At 37.9% G+C, this 18,659-nt stretch overlaps 1 protein-coding gene across 1 annotated transcript in view; it reads left to right on the forward strand.

Moving 5' to 3' along the window:
* FOCAD (focadhesin) overlaps nt 1-18,659 on the forward strand; it is a 272,312-nt gene that overhangs the window by 108,657 nt on the left and 144,996 nt on the right. The window contains exons 11-14 of the mRNA XM_008689800.2: nt 7,743-7,847; nt 8,256-8,357; nt 8,877-9,007; nt 10,877-11,003. Of these exons, the coding sequence (XP_008688022.1) occupies nt 7,743-7,847; nt 8,256-8,357; nt 8,877-9,007; nt 10,877-11,003 (465 nt within the window). The remainder of the gene's footprint in view (nt 1-7,742; nt 7,848-8,255; nt 8,358-8,876; nt 9,008-10,876; nt 11,004-18,659) is intronic.

Consider the following 18,659-nt stretch of genomic DNA (forward strand, 5'->3'; position numbering starts at 1 on the left):
TGAATTTCCTTGATGGCTAATGATTTTGAACATTTTTTCATGTGTCTGTTAGCCATTTGTATGTCTTCATTGGAAAAGTGTCTGTTCATATCTTCTGCCCATTTTTTGATTTGTTTATTTGTTTCTCGTGTATTGAGTTTGAGAAGTTCTTTGTAGATCTTGGATACCAGTCCTTTATCTGTAGTGTCATTTGCAAATATATTCTCCCATTCCGTGGGCTGCCTCTTAGTTTTTCTGACTGTTTCCTTGGCTGTGCAGAAACTTTTAATCTTGATGAAGTCCCATAAATTCATTTTATCTTTTGTTTCTCTTGCCTTTGGGGATGTGTCATGAAAAAGGTTGCTTTGGCCGATGTCGTAGAGGTTGCTGCCTATGTTCTCCTCTAGAATTTTGATGGATTCCTGTCTCACATCGAGGTCTTTCATCCATTTGGAGTTTATTTTTGTGTATGGTGTGAGAGAGTGGTCAAGTTTCATTCTTTTGCATGTAGCTGTCCAATTTTCCCAGCACCATTTATTGAAGAGACTGTCTTTTTCCCACCGGATGTTTTTTCCTGCTTTATCAAATATTAGTTGCCCAAAGAGCTGAGGGTCCATTTCTGGGCTCTCTATTCTGTTCCATTGGTCTATGTGTCTGTTTTTGTGCCAGTACCATGCTGTCTTTGTGATCACAGCTTTGTAGTACAGCTCGAAATCCGGCATTGTGATGCCCCCAGCTTTGTTTTTCCTTTTCAACAGTTCCTTGGAGATTCGGGGCCTTTTCTGGTTCCATACAAATTTAAGGACTATTTGTTCCAGTTCTTTGAAAAATGTCCTCGGTATTTTGATCGGGATAGCATTGAAAGTGTAGATTGCTCTGGGTAGCATGGACATTTTAACTATGTTAATTCTTCCAATCCATGAGCATGGAATATCTTTCCATCTTTTTATGTCTTCCTCAATGTCTTTCAAGAGTGATTTATAGTTTCTAGAATATAGGTCCTTTACGTCTCTGGTTAAGTTAATTCCAAGGTAACGTATGGTTTTTGGTGCTATTGTAAATGGGATGGATTCCCTAATTTCTCTTTCTTCGTTCTCGTTATTCGTGTACAGAAATGCAACTGATTTCTGAGCATTGATTTTGTATCCCGCCACGTTACTGAATTGCTCTATAACTTCTAATAGTTTGGGAGTGGCTTCTTTTGGGTTTTCCATATAGAGTATCATGTCATCTGCAAAGAGAGACATTTTGACTTCTTCTTTGCCGATTTGAATACCTTTGATCCCTTTTTGTCGTCTGATTGCTGTTGCAAGGACTTCTAGTACTATGTTGAATAATAGTGGCGAGAGTGGGCATCCTTGTCGTGTTCCTGATCTTAAGGGAAAGGCTTCCAGCTTTTCCCCATTGAGAATAATATTTGCAGTAGGCTTTTCATAGATGGCTTTTATGAGATTGAGAAATGTACCTTCTATTCCTACACTCTGAAGGGTTTTAATCAGGAAAGGATGCTGTATTTTGTCAAATGCTTTTTCGGCATCGATTGAGAGGATCATATGGTTCTTGAGTCTTTTCTTGTTGATATGATGTATCACGCTGATTGATTTGCGAATATCGAACCACGCTTGCATCCCAGGTATGAATCCCACTTGATCGTGTAAAATACCAACTCTTAATTTGTTTTTTCCCCCTGTTTTTTATTTCATTTATTTTAGCTTTTATCTTTATTATTTCCTTCCTTATGCTACCTTTGGTTTGGTTTATTCTTTTTCTACTTCCTTGAGGTACAAAGTTAGTTTATTTGAGATCTCCTTTCTTTTTTGATGTCGATGTTTGCCTCCACACATTTCCCTCCTAGTGCTGCTTTTGCTGCTTCCCATAAGTTTTGGTATCTTGTGTTTTCATTGTTATTTGTCTCAAAATATTTTCCAATTTCCTCTTAGATTTCTTCTTTCCCTCATTGGTTATTCAAGAGTGTGTTGTTTAATTTCCATGTGTTTGTGAATTTTTCTGTTTTCTTACTTTATTGACTCCTTGTTTCATTTCGTTTTGGTAAGAAAAGATACTTGGTATTATTTCAATCTTCTTAAAAATTTTTTAAAAGATTTTATTTATTTGACACACAGAGAAAGAGCCCAAGCAGGGGGTAGTGGCAGAGGGAGAAGCAGGCTTCCCGCTGAGCAGGGAGCCCAATGTGGGACTCCATCCCAGGACTCCAGGATCATGACCTGAGCTGAAGGCAGACACTTAACTGACTGAGCCACCCAGGCGCCCCGCAGTCTTCTTAAATTTGTTAAGGGTTATTTTGTGACCTAACATGTGATCTATTCTGGGGAATATTCCATGTGTGCTTGAAAATAATTTGTATTTTGCTGCTATCGGATGGAATGTTTTGTACCCGTCGGTTAGGCACGTTTGGTGTATGGTATACGTGTCCTCTGTTCCCTTACTGATCTTCGCCTGGATGTCCCATCCATTATTGAAGTGGAGCGATGAGATCTCTTATTTGTGTTATCTTCCCCCCCTTCAGTTCTGTAAATGTTTGCTTCGTAGTTTTGGGCTTACATATATCGCTCTGACGTTGGATGCTTATATATTTATAATTGTGTATCTTCCCGGTGAATTGACCCTTTTTATCATAATGTCTTTGTTTCTCATGACAGTTGTTGACTTAAAGTCTGGTTGTATGATATAAGTATATAGCTGTCCTTGCTCTCTTTTGGTTACCATTTGCTTGGAATATCTTCTTTCATCCTTTCATTTTTTTTAGCCAATGTGTATCCTTAAACGTGAAGTAAGTCTTTTGTAGTCAGCATATATTTGTATCTTGGTTTTTATCCTGTCAGCTACTCTATATTTTAATGTGGGAGTTTAATCCATTTACATTTAAAGTAATCACAAATAAAGTTTTAATTTTGCCATTTTGTCCATTATTTCCCATCAGTCTTACAGCCTTTTTTTTTTTTAAGATGTATTTATTTATTCGAGAGAGAGAGAGAGACAGAGAGAGAGAGTGCAAGTGGGGGGAGAGGCGTAGGGAGAGAGAGAGAAAATCTTCAAGCCGACTTCCCACAGAGCAGGGAGTCCAGTACTCAGCTTGATCTCAGGACCCTGAGATCATGTCCTGAGCTGAAACAAAGAGTTGGATGCTTAACTGACAGCCACGCAGGCACCCTGGTCTTAAAGCTTTTTGTCCCTCATTTCCTCTGTTGCTATCTTACTTTGTGTTTCATTTATTATTATTATTAGTAGTAGTAGTAGTAGTAGTAGCAGCAGCATGTAGACATGCTTTGATCCCTTACACATATCTTTAGTGTATCTTCTATAGGTGTTTTGTTTGTGGTTACCTGGGGCTTCTAGAAACCATCTTATAGATATAACAGTGTATTATAAGCTGAGAAACAACTTCTGCTGCACACAGAAGCACTTTTTTATTCTCCCCACACTTTGTTATTGTCGCAAATTACATCTTTTTATATGTGTATCCATTAACATATGTTTATAATTGTAGTCATTGATACATTTGTCCTTTAACTCCCATACCAGAATTTCAAGTGATTTATGCACTATCATTACAGTATTATAGTATTCTGTGTTCTTCTCTTTACCTTTATCACTGAGAGTTATACTTAGATATGCTTTTGTGTTGCTGTCTAATATCCTTTAATTTCAACTTGAAGGATTTCCTTTCACATTTCTTGAAAGGCAGGTCTGATGGGTGAACTCCCTCAGCTTTTGTTTATTTGAAAAAGTATTTCTCTTTCATTTTTGAGGGAGAGTTTTGCTGGCTATAGTATTCCTGGTTGTCTTTTTTTTCCCCCAGCGTTTTGAATATGTTATCCCGCATCCCCTTCTGACTTATAGGATTTCTGCTGAGGAATCTGGTAATAGTCTTATGGGGGCTCTTTAATAATCCCATCATTATAAACGAAACTTTTTTTTTTTTTTTTTAAGAAGGAGAGAGGGAATTTTAACTGGGCTGCATGCTCAGCAGGGAGCCGAACAGGGGGCTTGATTTCACAGCCCTGAGATTATGACCGGAGCCAAAATGAGGATTTGGTTGGTTAACCGACTGAGCTGTCCCCCCCATCATTCTAAATCAATTTTTTGTCATTGACTTGAATTCTGAAGGAGGGAAGCAAAAGCATAGAATTTTCTGAAACCAGGAGATTATGAGACTGAATTATAGGGCACTTTCCAGGTGATTTTAAAAGAGAATTCATTCTTTTTTCTGCCTCCATAGTTGAATGCTCAAGAGCAGAGGAATCAGACGCCTGGGTGACTTGGTTGGTTAAGTGTCTGCCTTTGGCTCAGGTCATGATCATAGGGCTCTGGGATCGAGTCCTGCAGCGGGCTCCCTGCTCAGTGGGGAGTCTGTTTCTGCCTCTACCCCTTCCCCCTACTCGTGATCTCTCTCTTTCACATTCTCTCTTTCAAATAAATAAATAAAATCTTAGAAAAAAAACAGAGGAATCAAGAGCTCATAATTGCACCTTACGTAAATCAATCAATGCATATATGTTATTTCATTAGGAAAACAACAGTCCATACTTTATGCAAAAAAATGTTTTCCACATGTATATATTTGTATCTGTGTTTTCCTAATGAAATAACATCTATTTTGTTTCCCCCATTGACTTTTTTTTAAAAAAGATTATTTATTTATTTAGTTGACAGAGAGAGACAGCCAGTGAGAGAGGGAACACAAGCAGGGGGAGTAGGAGAGGAAGAAGCAGGCTCCCAGCGGAGGAGCTTGATGTGGGGCTCGATCCCATAACCCTGGGATCACGCCCTGAGCCGAAGGCAGACGCTTAAGGACTGAGCCACTCAGGCGCCCCTCCCCCATTGACTTTTGACGATTTAATTTGGGGTATAATAGCCTTTGAACTGTATTAAGTTTAAGATTATTTACAGTAAAATGTTCCCACTTAGGTTTTTTCATTTCTGATCTCGCCAGGAAAAAAATAAACATCCATACATTCTTCTTTAAGTCTGAGGCTCGTAGAAAGATACTGTACTCCTCACCATAAATACTTTATTTCTTTTCTGACAGTATAATTAAAGCAGTTGTTTAAAAGCCATACAGCTAAATACACTATTTTATAAAATGTCAGTAAATGTACTGATTGCCTTCCCAGAACTAAGAATCTGTCAAAGTGTCTTAGTAGAAATCTTACCAGAAGGGGTAATTGAGACTTGGGCAATGCAATCTAAGATAACCTTTTGTTTTTAATTAAAATGGGGAATAAGAAGCCAATTCAAAAATTCGTCTCCGTTCATTTGCTCAAGGTAGGGTGATGGAACTTCTGTTCTAATAGAGTCCCAGCCCTTGTTAACAACATCAATTCTGGCCGTGTGTGGTGAGTCTAGCCATTACCTGCCTAGCTCCAAACGCTGCCATGCCATGGTCTATCACGGGCAGGCTCCTACATGAATTAACGTTTAACTGTTACTTTTTGGGTAATAGGCTAGTAGAGGATTTTTCTTCCTTCTTGAAAGTGAATTAAAGTAGATGTCTTCCTAAGCTTAAAAGAAACAGGGCTTCTAAGATTATCGCCGACAGAGGAAATTTAACATTTCTGGACAACAAAAGTGTGAAACGCACTGGATGGAAAATAAAATTTCTTTGGTGCTACATTGTGCCATCAATAGGCCCATAGTATTCACTTACTGATTTTGAATTGAATTTTTAAAAATAGCTTTATTAAGGTATAATTCATATGCTGTATGTCTATATATGGTATATAATTCATCCATTCAAAGTGTACAGTTCAGTGACTTGTAGTGTATTCACAGAGCTGTGCAAATGTAATTACAAATAATTTGAGAACATTCTATCATCCCCCCAAGAAACCTTGTACCCATTAGCAGTTGCTCCCCATTTCCCTCTACACCTTTCCAATCTGAAGCAATTACGTTCTGTCTCTTTAGATTTACCTGTTCTGGACATTTCATGTAAATGGAATCATATAATATGTGGTCTTTTGTGACTGGCGTCTTTCACTTGACATGATGTTTGCAAGGTTCCTTTCCCTTTTTAAGGCTGAATAATATTTCAATTGTATGGCTATACTACGTTTATTTATCAGTTAATCAGTTGATGGACACTTGGGTTGTTTCTACTATTTGGCTATTGTGAATTATGTTGCTCTGAACATTCATGTAGGAGTTTTTTTGTGTGGATGTGTTTTCATTTTTCCTGCGTAGATACCTAGGAGTAGAATTGCTAGGTCATATGGTAATTTTGTTTAAACATTTGATAAACTGCCCAACTGTTTTCTGAATAGGCTGCACCATTTTATATTCCTACCAGGAGTGTGTGAGGGTCCCAAATTCTCCACATCTTTCCAACACTTGCTAATGTCTTTCTTTTTTTATTATAAATCCTATTGGATGTTAAGTGGTATGTCATTCTGGTTTTAATTTGCAATTATTTCGTGGCTGATGATGGTTGAATATCCCGGTCTTTATTAACATTTCTTTATCTTCTTTGGTTCCTTTGCTCTTTTAGAATTGGGTTATTTGTCCTTTCATTATTGAGTTATCAGAATTCTTTATTCTGGATACAAATCACTTATTAGATTTGTAAAAAATTTCCCCCCATTCTGTGGGTTGTCTTTTCATTTTCTTTCTAGTGTCCTTTGAAGGACAAATGTTTTTAATTTGATGAAATCTATTTCTTTCTTTTGTTGCACTTGCTTTGGTGTCATATCTAAGAAGGCTTTGCCTAATCTAAGGTCACAAAGATTTACTACTATATTTTCTTTAAGAGTTTGATGGGGTTAGCCTGACATTTAGGTCTAAAATTTATGTCGAGTTAATTTTTATGTGTTGTGTGAGAAAAGGTCCCAAATTCATTCTTTTGTATGTGGATATCTAGTTGTTGAAATCCAGCACCGTTTTTCAAAGAAACTCTTCTTTCTCCATGTATTTTCTTGGCGTATTTATCAAAAAATCAATAGAACATGAATGCAAGTATTTATTCCTAGACTCTGAGTTCTGTTTATTGATCTGTACGTTTTGTTGTTGTGCCAGTACCACGCTCTTTTGGTTACCGTAGCTTTGTAGTAAATTTTGAAATTGAGAAGTTTAAGTGTCAGACTTTGTTCTTTTTCAAGACTGTTTTGGCCATTTGGGATCCCTCCCTTTTCCACATGAGTTTTAAAATCAAATTTTCAATTTTGGCAGATAAGCCAGCTAGGATTTTGATGGGATTGTGTTGAATTGGTAGATCTATTTGGAAAATACTGCCGTCTTAACAATATTACATTTTTTGGTCCACAAATGAATTGCTTTTCTCTTTTTATTGTGTTATGCACAGGGATTGAAATGGACACCTGGAGAGAAATTTTTGTCTGTTAACCACTCCTTACAGTACAATTAATTTTACTTATTCCATATTGGAGTAACGCATCTCACTCTACAGCTATTTTGTTGTTATATATCTCTCCTATGATTTAGCTTCTCATTAGAACTGTAAACTTTTTGGGGGCAGGATATATTTTAACTACTTTTGTATTGCTGAGAGTGTTATGCTCGTTTAAGAAAACATTTTTTGTTGGTATTTGGCAAGTCATTATAAAAGAGATAGAATATTAGTGGCACTATGAAATTACCACTAACAACGAATGGCTAGCTAACATTTTTTTGTCTTCAAAGTTATATATATTCCCATTATTCTTTTGAGGAAAAACAAAATAATGATTGCATTAGAGATATATTTCCTTTAGAAGGCACAATGAATACATTCTTTAAATTCATTTTAGGTACCAAATCTGATTCCAGTTTTGATGTTCAAATTGGGAAGACCACTGGAACCTGTATTATATAATGACATCTTGTATACTTTACCTACACTTGGTGTTCACAAGGTCTGTATATTAACCAATTTACTTGGGGACAAAAAGAGAGTGAGGCATGAATAATACATTGAATTTTGTTTGGTATGATGAAATTTTGAGCCCTTAATTTTGCCATGACCACTACTTCCCGTGTTGGGCCAGAAGTATTTATTATGGTATTTAAAAATTAATTCTTTTGAATCATTTAGTAGCCAAATTTTCACATTGGCTGTTTTCTGAGATTAGGTCTTATGCCCCCAGGATTGCTAGCTAGCCTCTCCCCAAAACTATCCCCCATGTCTGAGAAGATCGGTCATATTGTAGTTAGCTTCTATTTCGGTCTTGATTCTATAATAAGGGATTTTCACATTCTTTTGTTAACCTGGGGATTACCTACCTTTACATTTGTGAAACCAAAATTTCTTCAATATTTTCTAGGTGTGTATAGGACAAATTCTGCGAGTGATCCAACTTCTTGGAACCACTCCACAACTAAGAGCCGTCACTCTGCGCTTGTTGACATCTTTGTGGGAAAAGCAGGTGAGCTCAGAGATACACTTGTGTATTAAACACGTTCCTTTCACCAGAGCAGATTAGTGTTGTCTGTGTGACAGTGCTTTGATACAGTAGTGTTAAGGAGTGGCATCAGTGATTGCATTGAGAAATTTTGGTTCAGCGTGATGCTTTTGAGCTCTATTGCAGTCAGTTGTGATTGACTCTCAAAGAGAAATTGAGAATAGAAAAAAAAAACTTATTTCCTTAATTCTGAAATTTTTTTTTCCATCTGTATGGAAAAAGTAATAGAAATATGATTACACGTGATTAGAACCTTTGTAATTAGGGTGAGATTCAGCCACCTTTTTCTTGCCTTATGAAATGAACAGTACATGGGTCTGTAAGAAAATCCCCAGCAATCACAAAAGCATTCTTCTCTGCTGATTAGAAGAAATGCTTTATAATTAGTGATGCAAATGTGAGATTTGGAGGTAAAAATTTTATGTAAAGTGATTATTCAACTCAAGTTGGGAAATTACCTTTTTTATGAAATTGCCACCTTAGGATCGTGTCTACCCTGAACTGCAGCGTTTCATGGCCATGTCTGATGTGCCTTCTCTGTCTGTGGGCAAGGAAGTCCAGTGGGAAAAACTCATCGCCAAAGCAGCATCGATCCGAGACATATGTAAGCAAAGGTAGGATGTGCTTAATCCTTGGAGGTGGATATCATGATACATTCTTTTGCTCTTAATTTTTTTATTGCAAGCAAGAAACTAGGAATAATAGAGGATATTTGAGTAAGAGTAAATTAATTTTCAGTTCCAGTTTTCTGATTGTAGAACTTAGTAAGATTAAATAATAACTTTGAGAAGCAGGCATGTCCTTTGTATTTCAGGTCTAGCCTTGTATCTATATTTATAGGAAATTTGTATCCTTTTCTGGATAATAATTTAATATTATAATAAAAACTGTGATGCTATGTTTTCTGGTTTTTGGTATACAAATCTCTGAAACCTAACCAGTAGACTATAGTCAACTGTTCTTTTTTTTTTTTTTTAATTTTATTTATTTATTTTTTTGTCAGAGTGTGAGAGAGATCACAGGCAGAGGGAGAAGCAGGCTCCCTGCTGAGCTGGGAGTCTGATGTGGGGATTCGATCCCGGGACCCTGAGATCATGACCTGAGCCAAAGGCAGATGCTTAACTGACTGAGCCATCCAGGAGTCCCTATAGTCAGCTATTCTTTCTTATCTTTTCCCTATGTTATACCTAATTGTTATAAGGAGTTTGAATAGGGAAGATCTCATTTGTGACTCATTGCTTGGAATTAATTACTAGGAATTATTACAAGGAAGGCCTGATCTTGAATCCCTGTATGCTCTACAGTTGAGGAAGACACGAAGGTATTAGGGAAGTGACTCTGCTGTTGGAGTTTAGGGATTAATCCCGAAGCTCATAACATGGATGATTCTTGTTTCAAATCTGGGATCAGGATGTATCTAAACCTCCACAGTTCTCCTCTGTCTAAGCTTCAGCCTTTTGGCAACACCAACATAACCTCATTCTACAGGTCACGCACGTGAAGCCCAAGACCTGGGAGTGTGGATTATTTTGAGCTACTGGCATGGAAGACATTTTAGAGACGAAGGATTATTAGCCGACATTTTGCTTTTACGTGCTTAACGCTGAGGTTCAGGAAAGGTTAGATAACAGAGCAGGTCAGAGTCCGTTGATAACTTATTCAGTATTCCATCTCAAGATCTGCCCCTATTTCCAGTTTTGGAAAATGATTACTGTTTGCCAGACAGTGAAACAGTGGAATCCAGCCAGGCAATTTCATCCGTTGGTAGTTTGTTAGAGAAAACTATTTTATCACTCAGTGGTTACATGGAAAGCCAAGGATGGATCTGAGCATTTCTTTGAGAAGTTAATATCTTTCTGGGGATAGCAGATGACATGTGGCATAGAGAGGAGAGGAAGAGGGGGAGGAGGAGGAGTGAGTGAATCCAGTGTAGGGCCTGGCGTGAGATGAGTGTTTAGTTGGTTATAATTCATATCATTACTTTTATCATCATCGCCGTCATCATTGGCGTCATTATGGTGATAGGGGTAACCACCTTAGTATCACTGCTGTGAGAAATTATCTTCTCCTCTCCGGTCCCTGCTTTTGTAGTCCGCAGCTGCTGCCAGAGCACCCGGCAGGCAGGAATAGCTCTCTCTTTACTGATAATCTCAGTGAGGTAAGTCAGTTCTTCTCACCGTCATCATAGACTTGAGTTTTTGTCAATTCAGGCAGTAGGATTTACAGTTTAGGGAGAAGAAAATTCGTTAGCAAGTGTCCTCTTGCTTGGATAATGGTTCTTTATCAAAATTGAGCCTTACGTTACAGCAGGAGCGACGTTGATGCAAATCTTGGCAGAAAACATATGTTAGTATTTGAAGGTCAACATTTCATGTACGTAAGGGTAAAGAAAAGCACTCAAGCTTTTTGTTCAGGCAAAAGACCTGGGAGGGGGCGTGGCCTCGTTGGCTTTCATCTTGTTTCTCAACTATGGTTTCTTGTAGGCCTTACCAGCATGGCGCAGATATGCTGGCTGCCGTTTCCCAGGTGTTGAATGAATGCACCAAACCTGATCAAGCTACTCCGGCAGCCTTGGTGCTCCAGGGTCTTCACGCGCTCTGCCAAGCGGAGGTAGGCTTTTTAACATTGTTTTGGATCCTTTCAAAGACAATATTGTCCGAGCCGTGGTAGTTACAAGGAGGTAAGCTTAGATTCAATTAATTGAGTGTCTGAATATTCATTCCCAGAGATTTTTGTTTGGGAAGTGAAGCAAGACCTTCTACTTTCCAAATTCTTTCTAGAGGGGAGTCTTGAAACAGGTGGTCCTGTGGACGTTCTCTAGAGGCTAAAGACAACTGCTCTGTGTTTTCCCTTGTTCTTATTTATTTTTGGTAACAGAGACAGGAAGGTTATGCTCCTAGGAGAACTCTTGGGTAAAGCTGCTTCTTACGTTTGTGATTAGTGAGCCTTAGAAGCAGAGGAGGCGAAGAGATGGGCGTATGCCTGTGGCAGTTTTATAGTGCACAGAAATTATTATTGGCTTGAAGACTGGCGAAGGATCCTTTCTTCCCAGTGATCAGTTTGGGTAGGATGGATTGATGTTAGACTTGAGCCTCTAAACATTGTCTGAACTTGAGACCACTCCCCAGATGACAGCACAGTAGAGAGAATCGTAACCATTTTGGAGAAAGGGGCTAATTATGTCCAAGATCATTGATCAACCTAACCAAAGTTTTTGACGCAGTGAGACATGCTTACACTATAGTCGTCTTTTAGTGAAAGGAGACGAAGTAGAATTCTCCTGGCTTTGGCAGTTACGGTTGATATGCTGATGAATATAATGATATAATAATACAGGCAGTGACTGTACTAGCGTTTCTGTGCTCATGTTCTTGGGCTAAGTACTTTTCATTTATGTTCCTCATTAATCCTGCAATATGGGGATTATAACACCATTTTATAGATGAGGAAAATAGACCTTCGAGGGAGATCGTTTACTCAGGATCTTGGTATGAGACTAAACTGTTCTTTTGGGCAGACGCTGATTTTAGCAGAGAGAGCATCATCACTGTTGAGGAGCCGATGTGTGCTGAGGGCAGTGTTTTTAGACCGTGGGCCCAGTGGTTGGCAGAGTTGTTAGGGGTTCATAGCAGAGGGCCGTTACGGCTGGGGACAACTGCACAAAACCAAGGACTTTAGCTTTTTATTGCTTCAGTTAGTCATCTGGAATTGGGAAGTGTCGCTTTAATAATGATCACAATGAAGAATTCTAAAACCTCATTTTGAAATGACTTTTTAAGAGAAGCTTTGAGAGAAGAGAGAATTCTATACATTCACCTACAAACGGTGATCAGTGTTACCATTTTGGAGTATTTCCTTTTCATTATTTTTTCCAAACAGGAATCAAGTCGTTTCCAAAATTAACTTTTTCCCTCTAACAAATGGTAATTTTGTCTTACCGTGTCTGTAATTCCATTGTGTTTCCCACCCACCCTCTGCCGTTACTACCCGGCTCTGTTGTCTGTAGAGGCTTATTAACTCATACGAAACGCTCAGTGTGTGGTGCTAATTTTTCTCATTCCATTTTCTCTAAGATATCATTAACCGTAGTTAGTACTGGAGGTATGAAGAATGTGGCCTGATGTGGCAGGAAGCGTCTTTGTCTTGGGGCACTTGTGGGACTCCGCCTGATCTATACCAGTTATTCGCTTCCTGTCCTTTGGTTAGTTTGCTTAACCTCTGAGCCTCTAGTTCTTCAAATGAAGATAAAAGATTACTCAAAAAACTAAAAGAAGCCTTGTATAATGCCGGCCCACATAGGCGCTCTTTAAATGTCGAGCTTACTCCTGAAAAATTGGTACACAGTTGGATAGAGTGAGTGGCATCAAGGAGGTTCTAAGTAGTCTTTTGCTTTTAATCTTTTCCATAAAGCTCACATGATATAGGACAGTGACTTAATTTCTTCCTACAGATGGTATCCTCTCCTTTCAGTGCTGAAGCTCTAGTTACTTCTTTCAGTACTTAAAGGAGACAGTGTAGGATTGTTGAAGTCTACTCCCCCAATCCAAACTCCTACCCAGAGGATTTTACTGAATATGGTCTAAATCCATTCAGGCTGCTATAATATAACATAACGTAAACTGGGTCACTTGTTAGCAAACATTTATTTGTCATGGTCTGGAGGTCGGTAAGTTTGAGCTCAAAGTGTCTGGATCCTAGACGGCCATCTTTATAGATAGCTTTAACCTCGCATAGCTGCAGGGGCAAGCATCTCTCTGGAGACTCTTTATGTGGTCACTAATCCCAGTCATGAAGGCTCTACCCTCATAACCTAGTCATTCCCCAAAGATCCCAGCTCCTAAAGCTATCCCCTTGAGAACTACAATTTCAGTATATGAATTTTGGTGGGGATACAAATGTTCCGCCCACAGCAGCTACTTTGCTTCTCACATTCCATTCTCTTCTAGAAAATTGAGACATCATGTCTAGGTATTTTATTTGATGAAGTCTGTGTCTTATTATGATACTTTAATACTCCTTCCTCTGCTTGGTTAAAGGCATTTCTCTTTTCTGTTGTCTTTCAGTTCTCCCCCTTTTGTTTCTTTTCATGTTATGAAATCCAGATCCCATACGATGTTTTTATCAAAAATTCACTTTTAAGGGGCGCCTGGATGGCTCAGTTGGTTGAGCGTCCGACTCTTGGTTTCGGCTCAGGGTCATGAGATCAAGCCCCGCGTTAGGCTCTGCGCTCAGCGTGGAGTCCGCTTGACCTTCTCCCTCTGCCCCTCACCCACCCAGCTTGTGCACACTCCCTCTCTCTCAAATAAGTAAATAAATTAAACCTTAAAAAATTCACTTTTAAAAAACTTCAGCTGACAGCTTGCAAATGAAATAAATCCACCCTGTCTTTCTAACAAATTGATGTAAGCTTTTCGAATCTTTTTTGTATTAAGATGAGTATTAATAAATCATAAAGCAATACTGGCAATCAGTTAACTTACATTTTTTATTAAGAATGCTTATTTTCTTATCCCTTATTTTTCATCTTTCTTGTCTGAGAGGATAAACTATTTTATTGACCCTTACCAGAGGCACACAGTTATTTACCATCTCTTCCTTATAGATAGTACAAGTGTCCTGAGTTGTGGAATTATGTTTTTTTTTTCCTGAATTGTGGAATTTGTCGAAACTGACTGCATCACAGTTAATTTTGGTAATAGAAATACTCTTTTTTAAAAAATATTTTGTAATAAATAGCTGTATGTTCATTTAAATAAGTAGAAATAATCTATTTCCCCTTGATGAACCTTGACAGTAGTAATTTATCTTTGTGTTTTGTTTAAGCCATTCCATGCTTTTTTTGGTATGTGTTCATTATCTGTGAAGCTGCTGCTGTTATGTCCTGTGATGTGTGTTAAATTTGCAAAATATAGTCAATTTGGTGGCTCTTGCCAGGACACATTTACTAATTTTGGGCTAATTTTTTTTTTCTTTTTTTTTTTTTTTTTTGCCAGCATGCTATCCACAGAAGCCAGCATGCATTCTTTAAGGCCATTTATTCTGTCTTCTAATTGATATCATGTGTGAAACAATTGATGGTTGCCAAGAGTTTCAAGACTGAAAATATTCAGCATAGTTATAAATCTATTTCCCAGTAGCATTTGGTAGTAATTTGTCTATCCACTGCTTTTTAGATCCTTGACTATCAAATATAATTAAGAATAAAGAAAGCTGAAAACAATGATATTTTAAAGATGAATAAGGAAAGGAGTAAAATTGAATAACCCTATCTTTTAGAAAATATCTCATTTCGAAAACCATCCCGAGTTGGATTTCATTGGTCTTTCCCATCCTTGCCTTTTTTATAGCAAGTAGAGCTCTTTTTCTTAAGGTCGACACTGGACTCCTCAATTTTAGAGTCACATTATGAATTTCATTTTCTTGGAGGGACAGATTAAGCCTGTAATTCCTACTCCTTAATCATTTATCATGGTCTCCAGTGAGAGATTGAAAGGATGGCTTCCATCCCAGCGCCAACTCTCTGAAGGTGAAGATTGTGTTTCCAATGTGGGTTTCTTTTACGCTGCTTTACTGAACAAAAAAATGTAAGGGGAAGTTCTAGGAATCTTGGTTAACCGTAAAGACAAGAATGTAGTTTCCATTTTGGAACTGGAAAAGAAACATATTCTTTCCTAACACTATTGGTATATTGATTCAGGACTTCACACATTTTTTTTTTTAATTGGCTGAACTACTTTTTACAAGTTACAGCTAATATTTCTGGGGTACCTAACGTGAATTTGGACATTTGGTGATATGGGGATTCATTTTATACTGAAGAAACAGTGGCTCTAGCAATTTAAGCAACTTTCTAAGGTCCCATGACTCATAAATGAAAGAGAAGGAAAGTAGACCCAAGACACTCCATATCTGACTTTCTTTTGTAATTTTGAGGCTTCCTTCCTTTGAAAAATATGAGCATTGAAAGAAGTACTTTTCTTTATCTTCAAGCAGAGGGTTTGCCATTTTCAAATGAAAATTAATATTCTTGCATTATCTTTTCTATATTTTTTTCCATTCACTTTTCTCATCTCATCACTTTTTGCCCCATTCCATCCCTATTTGCCTCAATTTTCTTCTTTTTTTTTTAAAGATTTATTTATTTATTTGAGAGAGAAAGCTCGCACATGCAAGTGGGGAAGGGGGCAGAGGCAGAGGGAGAGGGAGAGAGAGAATCTTAAGTCAACTCCACGCTGAATCTCAACTCAGAACCCTACTCAGGGTTTGATCTCGCAACCCTGAGATCATGACCTGAACTGAAATCAAGAATGGGTCACTTAACTGACTGTGCCACCTAGGTGCCCCATTTCTTTTTGACTTAATATAAAGTTATGTCTCTGAGAAACTATATTCTCTCTCTTAAAAAAAAAAAATTATTAAGCTATAATTTACATACTATTCATTTCATCCATTTAAATGTTTACAATTCGATGGATTTAGTATATTTTCAGAGTTCTGCCGTCATCACCACAATCAATTTTAGAACATTCATCACCTCCACAGGAAAAGCTTGTACCCTTTAGCTGTCACCCCCAACCCCTCACATTTGCCCTAGCTCTAGGCTCCGGCAATCATGAATCTACTTTCTCTCTCTATGGATTTGCCTGTTCTGGACAGTATATAAGTGGAATCATACAATATATTGTTTTCTTGTGACTGGCTTCTTTTACCCAACATGTTTTCAAGGTTCATCAATGTTGTATCATGTATCAATACTTCATTTCTTTTTATGGTCAGATAATATTCTATATGGCAATTCTACATTTTATCCATTTATCAGTTAATGAACATTTGGGTTTTTCCCCTTTTTTGTCTATTATGAACAATGCTGCTAAGAACATTTCTGTACAGATTTTGGCATAGACGTATGTTTTCATTTTGGGGAGATATACTCCTAGGAATGGAATTGCTGGGTCACATGCTTTTACTCTGTGTCTAACATTTAAAAAACTGCCAGACTGTTTTCCAAAGTGGCTGCGCCATTTTGCATTCCCACCAGCAGTGTACGAAGATTCTAATTTCTCCTCATCCTTAGCAACACTTCCTCTTAGCTGCCCTTTCTTTCTTTCTTTCTTTCTTTCTTTCTTTCTTTCTTTCTTTTTCTTTTTTTTAAAGATTTTATTTATTTATTTATTTGACAGGGAGAGAGAGAGCCAGCGAGAGAGGGAACACAAGCAGGGGGAGTGGGAGAGGAAGAAGCAGGCTCCCAGTGGAGGAGCCTGATGCGGGGCTCGGTCCCAGAACGCCAGGACCATGCCCTGAGCCGAAGGCAGACGCTTAACGACTGAGCCACCCAGGCGCCCCTCCTTCCTTTTTTCTAACTGTAGCCATCCTAGCGAGTGTGAAGTGGTATCTTATAAGGCTTTGATTTGCATTTCCCTGATGACTAATGATATTGAGTGTCTTTTCTTGTGGTTCTTAGCCACTTGTATATCTTTTTGGAGAAATGTCTATTGTGATCCTTTGAATATTTTCTCCATAGCTTTTAACTCGCCTCATCAGCCAAGTTACATTTTGTTCCTATATGAATGATTAGTAAAACAGTTTTGTTCTCATATATCAAAGTAAAGGAGACTGGGAAATCATGAGCTTTTTTATGGGCCTTTTACTACAGAGAGAGCTTATCAAACCATATGAAATATCAGATAAAGACTCGTATGTTCCATTTTACCACTTTGTCTACATATTACATTTTCTTTATTTTTAATGAAATTAGCAGAATGCTTTCATTTCAGTTGATAGAAAACTATTAGAGACGTTTTAATAATAGTATTAGTAAGCATCTGTTGTTTTACTGAGTGTTTTCTGTATAGTAACTATTATAGATTACAGTCATTATATTTATTATCTCATTTAATCTTACTAAAAGAAGCCCTCTACGTGAAAGGTACTATTTTCTTCTGGGAGGCTGACAGTAGTTAAATAATTGCCCAAGATCATATAGCCAACATGTGGTAGAGCTAGGATTCAAATCCAGATCTGGCTCCATTCAAAGTCTATGTCTTAATCACTTTTTTAAAAAACCCTAGCTTTGTTGAGAGAGAATTCACAAACGACCACTATGTGTTTTTGTTAGTCATGTTTGTGTCCAGTTGACCTAGTTTATGGTATGGTGTTATTGGAGAAATCTTCTTGTGAGGGTGACATTTGGACTCATTTCCCACACTTCTCCTCCATTTCCTTTGTGATTGGTTTACTGCAAGAGTTTATATAATTTAGGGTTGGCATAAAGATCCTAATGAGGGGGCGCCTGGGTGGCACAGCGGTTAAGCGTCTGCCTTCGACTCAGGGCGTGATCCCGGCGTTGTGGGATCGAGCCCCACATCAGGCTCTTCCGCTGTGAGCCTGCTTCTTCCTCTCCCATTCCCCCTGCTTGTGTTCCCTCTCTCGCTGGCTGTCTCTATCTCTGTCAAATGCATAAATAAATCTTTAAAAAAAAAAAGATCCTAATGAAAAAGATGTTTTAAACTAAACTAGATTAATTTTTAGTGTTTTTACTGATTAAAAATTAGATTTTATAATTTAAAGGTGTGTTGAATGTTTTTATATCACTTTTAAAGACATTTGGTTTTTATAGTATCACATTTACTTTGAACAATGAAAAATATATTATCCCTCATCAACTTTTCACAAAAGCATTTTCATTTTGTTTGTTTTCCTTTCCATTATAGATACATATGTTTAAGATTTCGTTAGAGAGAGCATGAGAGGGCCGGAGAGAGAAGCAGACTTCCCATTGAGGAGGGAGTCCAACACGGGGCTTGATCCCAGGACTCAGGGATCATGACCCGAGCTGAAGGCAGACACTCAACTAACTGACTGAGCCACCCAGGTGCCCTGTTGCTACGTATTTTAATGACTTAATTACATTCCATTGAGTTAAAGTATCATAATCAAATAATTCATTTCTTAAAAATTTTTTTAAAAAGAATTTATTTATTTATGTATTTGAGAAAGAGAGAAAGCAAAGGGGCGGGGAGCAGAGGGAGAGAGGGACAAGCAGACTGTGCGCTGAGCACAGAGCCCACTCAGGGCTCGATCTCACAACTCTGAGATCAGGACCTGAGCTGAAACCAAGAGCTGGTTGTTCAACTGACTAAACCACCCAGGCGCCCCACAAATAATTCATTTTTTATTGAATTTTAAGTTGTTTCCCACCCTTTTCTCTTTATTTATTTATTTATTTATTTTAAAGATTTATTATTTTAAAGATAGGGAGAGGGAAAG

This window comes from Ursus maritimus, unplaced genomic scaffold, assembly GCF_017311325.1.
Source record: "Ursus maritimus isolate PB19 unplaced genomic scaffold, ASM1731132v1 scaffold_17, whole genome shotgun sequence".
NCBI lineage: Eukaryota > Metazoa > Chordata > Mammalia > Carnivora > Ursidae > Ursus > Ursus maritimus.